The 6,000-nt window shown below is 39.9% G+C and overlaps 1 protein-coding gene across 2 annotated transcripts in view; it reads left to right on the plus strand.

The window, feature by feature from the left end:
* Positions 1-4,251, plus strand: part of trpm7 (transient receptor potential cation channel, subfamily M, member 7) — a 34,836-nt gene extending 30,585 nt beyond the window's left edge. For both annotated transcript variants that reach the window (XM_088295833.1, XM_088295832.1), the window contains 4 exons: positions 1,147-1,352; positions 1,434-1,485; positions 2,621-2,727; positions 3,535-4,251. In XM_088295833.1, coding sequence (XP_088151959.1) covers positions 1,147-1,352; positions 1,434-1,485; positions 2,621-2,727; positions 3,535-3,611 — 442 coding nt within the window. In that variant the 3' untranslated portion in view covers positions 3,612-4,251. The remainder of the gene's footprint in view (positions 1-1,146; positions 1,353-1,433; positions 1,486-2,620; positions 2,728-3,534) is intronic.
* The last annotated feature ends 1,749 nt before the right edge of the window (positions 4,252-6,000 follow it).

The following is a 6,000-nucleotide window of genomic DNA, read 5'->3' on the forward strand; positions in this document are numbered from 1 at the left end:
GTCTGGCACGCTGTGTAATTCTCACTGACTTCTGCCTGAGTCATCAACAGTGGTGTGATGGTGATTTTGCATGTGCAGCAAATTTTGATGCTTTTTTTGTGGTTATATAACAAAAGATGTCCCCCTGATGTGTGAGCTTTGCCACCTTGCATCCCTCATTAATGGTAACAGGTACTTCTGAGCTGCTCCACCTCGGGCGTTGACAAGCAAGTTGCCACGGCCTCTGCATTTGATTATGCCACATTGTCACTGAGCTGCTCCAACTTGTTCAATTGTGTTGATTCCTCTTTTGTCAACAGCTGACACTCCCACCACCCCCCACCTCTCCGCCTTCTCAATGTCAGTTAGGTGTGTCACATGCCTCTGGGGAAGTATCGTGACTGCCCAGAGTTTGAATCCTAAACGTGATGAAGGAATATATTACATTTATTTGCATTTATACAAACACTTTTCCTCATCAGTCACAATGGAAATAGTTTGCTTTCCACAGTTGTCATGCAAATGTGAAAAAGAAGTTAACCACTGTTAAAATTAAAACTTTCTTTCCGGCGGTGGTATATGTATATATTTTTGCATATTTACATGAGGTTGTATACAGATACTTGGTGGAGAAATTTCCTACTTCTATGCAAATGGACCTCATTGATAGACAATGTGGTATTCACGAACACCACGACTAATAGCCACGGACAGTTTAAACGAAGCAACTGACGTCAAGCGAAAGCTGGTGTCGAATTGGCGCTCATCTTTGCAAGCATCCTCATGGCAGGCAGAGCTGCCCCTCTGCCATGGGGGGGCAGATTTTACACTCGGTGGCACATTGCAACCTGCGGCATCTGCTGATCAATGTGAGGGAACGCTCCGACGTATACAAGACATGTGGTCCTAAATTATGTAGCAAAATATTTACCAATGATGCTTTCATGCATTGCCATCATGCAAGGCCTGACCCATGACCTGAACCATGAAACTTAAAAGCACGAGATCGATGTGCTAACCACTTTTTGACCCCCATCCTCTTTGATAATTCATAATACCTGGATAAAGTCCTGCATAACCAAAAGTCCAAGATATTTGTGCTCTTTAACTAAAAAAAAACCCCCAAAGGCGTGATTTTAGATGTGCGTTAATTTTGTGTGCGAGCAGGTTCCTGGAGGTCTTCTTGCTCTACTGTCACTCGGCGGGCCAGTGGTTCGCCATTGAGGAATGCATCACGGGCGAGTTCCGCAAGTTCAACAACAACAACGGCGACGAGATTGCGCCCACCAACCTCCTCGAGGAGACCATGCTGGCCTTCAGCCACTGGACCTACGAGTACACGCGTGGCGAGCTGCTGGTGCTCGACTTGCAGGGTAACCGCAACTCAACACTTTTTTTTTTGTTTTCCCTTCCTGTGGTGGAGGTCTCTCATTTCAGTTTCTTTTTTTCCTCAGGGGTTGGAGAGATTCTGACTGATCCGTCTGTAATAAAGAGTGGCGAGAAAGGGTACGCTCATATCGGTCACATGACCCACACCACTTCAACATGTACTAATGAAGTTGACACTTGTGTTAGTTTGACCTAAACATCCATAAACGTTTTCTATATGTGATACATGACTTTTTTTTTTTTTATGGAGAACATATCATATATGCGTTTTTATTGATGCCAGTTTTTCATATTTCTTTATTCGTCTCATATGTTATTTTTGCCTTGTCTTGTCTTTCTATGTTGTGTGTCTTGTCATATACAGCATTTCACATTTCTTCTTATTTGTGTTATATTTATAGATGTGACATACTCAATATTTCTTATTTGGCATATTTATTGCATAAACTGTACACATTTTTGGATTATTTTTGTTCAGGTATATTTTACATATACTATAGATATGACATATCTTTGCATGGCAGTCTAATGTCCTTTTCACACTGCATTTGGTTTCCCTGTCGTTGAGTGATGCAGGTTGCCGGATGGCGCAACGGCAACACTGGCCTAACACCAGCTTGTCCATAATTGGTTGCTAAGCTACCAAACCGCTTATTTGCGATGGTTACGAATGTGAAGTAGTTAGGATGAAAAAGTCTTTGCTTAGGAGGAGGAGAAGTGATACAAGTCAAGCATATGTGGCAATGCTATATTTTCTTTTAAGATGACATTTGTATTTTTAGCTATGCTCAAATTATACGTTTTTCTGCCACACCAAAGTTGGTAAAACACAGTGGAGATCTCTGTCCATGTCCATCGTTGTCATCTTTACCATATCGTTTGTGTTGTCTGTCGGAAACCAAATTGTCTTGTTAGGTCCTCTGTTTTCTTTATGGGACGTTTCCTGGGAAACTGCCAAAATGTTTTGCTGTTGTTACTCTGACATCACTCCACCGCTACTTTTTCGATTGAATGTTCTGTCTGTCATCACAACGTGCCGCCATCTGAACATTTTTCAGTTGGCACGATTGCCGTCGCAAACACCACCGTGCGTTTCATTATTGCGCCACAGCAGCACAGACACAAAAAATCGCAGCACACTAAAGTGCCGTTATCTGTGTCACATCATGTGCCTAACCTAACCTAAGTTGGACTTTCATTTTTGTTTTGCATCACATTTTTATCTTTATTTTTATTTATTTTTTAATTGTAGGTCTTACGACATGATCTTTGGACCAGCCAACCTGGGTGACGACGCCATTAGAAACTTCCGGGCAAAACATCGCTGCAACTCCTGCTGCAGGAAGCTTAAACTTCCCGGTGAGCTATTCAACACTCTCTTGGACACATTTTAGAAAGTCTTCAGCGTTCACATCTCTGATCCATCCATTAGCCGACGCGCTTCTCCTCACGATGGTCGGGTGGGATGCTGGATCTTATCCCAGCTGTCTTTGGGCAGTAGGCGGGGTACACCCTGAACTGGTTGCCAGCCAATCGCAGGACATCCGTGCTCACACTCATACCTTGGGACAATTTAGAGTGTTGAATCAACCTATCATGCTTGTTTTTGGAATGTGGGAGGAAACCGGAGTACCCGGAGAAAACCCATGCAGGCACGGGGAGAACAAACTCCGCCTTTCATCTTAATACAATACAATACAATACATTATAATGTTTAGAATATAAATAAACAACCACAAAACAAACATTCGTTGACTTTCAAAAGCTTTGGTTCACAAAGCAAGGCCCAAAGTGTATTGTTGTAATCCAGCCATTGTTATATTGTGCACTATATCAAAATGAAATAAAGAAAGCATAGAAAAAATAAATAAATTAAAAAATATATATAAATATAAATGTAAAAATCTATATATTTTATAGATCAAAATTAAGTACAAACTAACTATACTTAACAAATGGTCTGTAGTGGATTATAGAAGACTAAACCTCTGCAAAATGAAGCACTGTTTGCACATTTAATTCAGTGATACAGTCCTGTACCACTAGAGGGCGCGTGCGTACCACGCAGAGAATCCATGCTCTATTGGGCCGTTTTCGGTATGGCCAGACAGCCCTGCATGGCATGTTCATGAACATGTTAAGCTAAATGGTGGTGTTGTGGTTTAGATCTGAAGAGGAACGAGTACACGCCTGACCAGGTATCTACCCGGGGGGCGGAGCCAAGGAGCCGCACCAATCAATGAGGCTGATGACGCTGTGATCAATCAACTGGAAGAATCTCACTTGTGTTTCCATGGAAACGGCCATACGCTGTGTCAAAAAATGAAATCATGTTTGCATGTGTGTACATGAGCATACATGTTACACAAATTATTTATTGTTTCTTGATGTTGCCTTCTTTTATCATATATGTATATTTCAAAAAATGAGAAATCAAAGTGCATTGTATATCTGTTACAGCATCATTGTTGTTATTCTATATGTGCAAACATCTGTATCTCTGCTTTTTATCTCTAACCTTATGAAAACATGTTTAAAAAAAAAAAAAAGTCAAACGAAAAAAAAGAAAAAGGGCCGATTGCAATGCAACTATTCCAGGACATCCTACGTGTCATTTTATTCTTAAAAAAAAGTGTGTCCGCCCTCGTTAGTTTTTGTTGTTCCTAAGGTACGATTGCAATATCTTTGTCATCTCCCTGTCAATACGCGCAGATGGATTAAATCTAGTGTATCTTATAGATACTGTTTTCTGCATGAGCACGAGCTTTGTCATCTTTTATTCAGGGCACACTTTAAGGGTATTACTGTATACATTTTGTACTGAGCGTCATTTCTAACTAATAAAATCACAAAAGGTTTACTGTGTCGCATGCTTTCAAAGGAGATTGTGTACTGTGCTCTCATTTTATATTTAATTTGTGTTTTTGCGTGTTGTCTCTTCTCGGCGTGCCATCATTTATGCCCAAGACAGTTTCATGGCTTTTTTATTTTTTTATCATCCTATTGAACCACATATCGAGAACGTCTGCTTTTCATTGCTTCATTTGGATAACACTAGTATGTGTGTGATTGAGACGTCTCGGTCTGTAGATGAAAATACTTTGTTGCTTGTATGAGCAACTACTCACACTTTGCTGCAAAACTGCAGTGAACTGTGATGAAAGCGCTTTCCACTTTGTTTCACTTTCAAAATGAGCCACCTCGTTGAGGTCACACCACAGTTTTTGTTTGTTTCACTTGCGTTTCATTGAACATTATCCAAAGTTTCAACGAGTTAAGCGCAGTCCTCAAATATTTCTTTGTGCAGTATTTGTATTTTATTTTTTATTAAAAATCAACTTTAAAAAAAAAATTAAAATTATATATTTTTTATGTTTTAATACTCATGCTTTATGTCTTTAGTTTTGGGGCACGTGACTCACAAATGTTTGATTTGATATTTTTACTGCTTTTTATTCGTTTTGTTTAGGTTTTGTTAAAAATGTAGCTGCTTGTCAATCTCGCAAGCTAGCTTGATGCTACCACAGTGCAAAACACATCTGTTAGCTCGAATTGCCGCTGCATGGTACGTTATAACATCTTAAGTGATGGATATTTGAACACACGCAGTGTCACAACACATGTAGACTAACTTTAATATAACAATAGTGTTGTTAAAAAAAAAAAAAAGACTGACATTACTAAATCATTTAAAATTGCAAAATTATATAGTGTTGTGTTCCTTCTTGAAAACATTGCAAAATTTTGTCATTTAATTAGCATTCATTTCAATCAGAAAAGATTTTTTAAAATGCGTGATTTTGAGTTTCTAGCATGGTCATAATAATCCATCCATCCATTATCTGTACCGCTTCTCCTCACGAGGGTCGCGGGGGTGGGTGCTGGAGCCTATCCCAGCTCTCTTCGGGCAGTAGGCGGGGTACACTCTGAATTGGTTGCCAGACAATCGCAGGGCACACATAGATAAACAAACATCTGCGCTCACACTCATACGTAGAGACAATCCAATCAAACTGCCATGCATGTTTTTGGAATGTGGGAGGAAACCAGAGTACCCGGAGAAAACACATGCAGGGACGGGTAGAACATGCAAACTCCACACAGGAAGGCCGGAGCCGGGATCAAACCCACGACCTTCGTATTGTGAGGCCATCGTGCTAACCAGTCAGGCCACTGTGCTGCCTGGTCACAACCAAATAAACCTTATTCTCAAGGCACCACTCTACTTGTTACTATGGTTTTTGAAAAAAAAAAAAAAAATTGTCATTTTTGTTTCGTACTTTTCATTGAAAATGAAGTTCCTTTTGGGGGAAATGTCAATCAAATGCTTCATCTATTATGTTTTGTTCTTTTATTTTCAATTTTCTTTTCCCTTCCCCTTTCATTTTTTACTAAACATTGCTGATGTTTAGTTTGACGCTTAGTCAATCAATTGCTAGACAGTTGATTACTACGTTTGTTTTCATTTTTAATTCTAAGTGAGAAAATAGTTTGTTGAGGAAGCACACCAGAGTGTTAGTGTGGTCAAGTTTCAAACTGGAGTTGGGAGGGGGGAGAAAAGAGAAGGAGGAAATAGCAAGTTGACTGACGTCAAACTTTGAAGCACCATTTTGGCAGACTGAACGTGCCGCA

This window comes from Idiotropiscis lumnitzeri, chromosome 5 (assembly GCF_059441095.1).
Source record: "Idiotropiscis lumnitzeri isolate Australia: NSW breed Sydney's pygmy pipehorse chromosome 5, RoL_Ilum_1.0, whole genome shotgun sequence".
Classification (NCBI taxonomy): Eukaryota; Metazoa; Chordata; class Actinopteri; order Syngnathiformes; family Syngnathidae; genus Idiotropiscis; species Idiotropiscis lumnitzeri.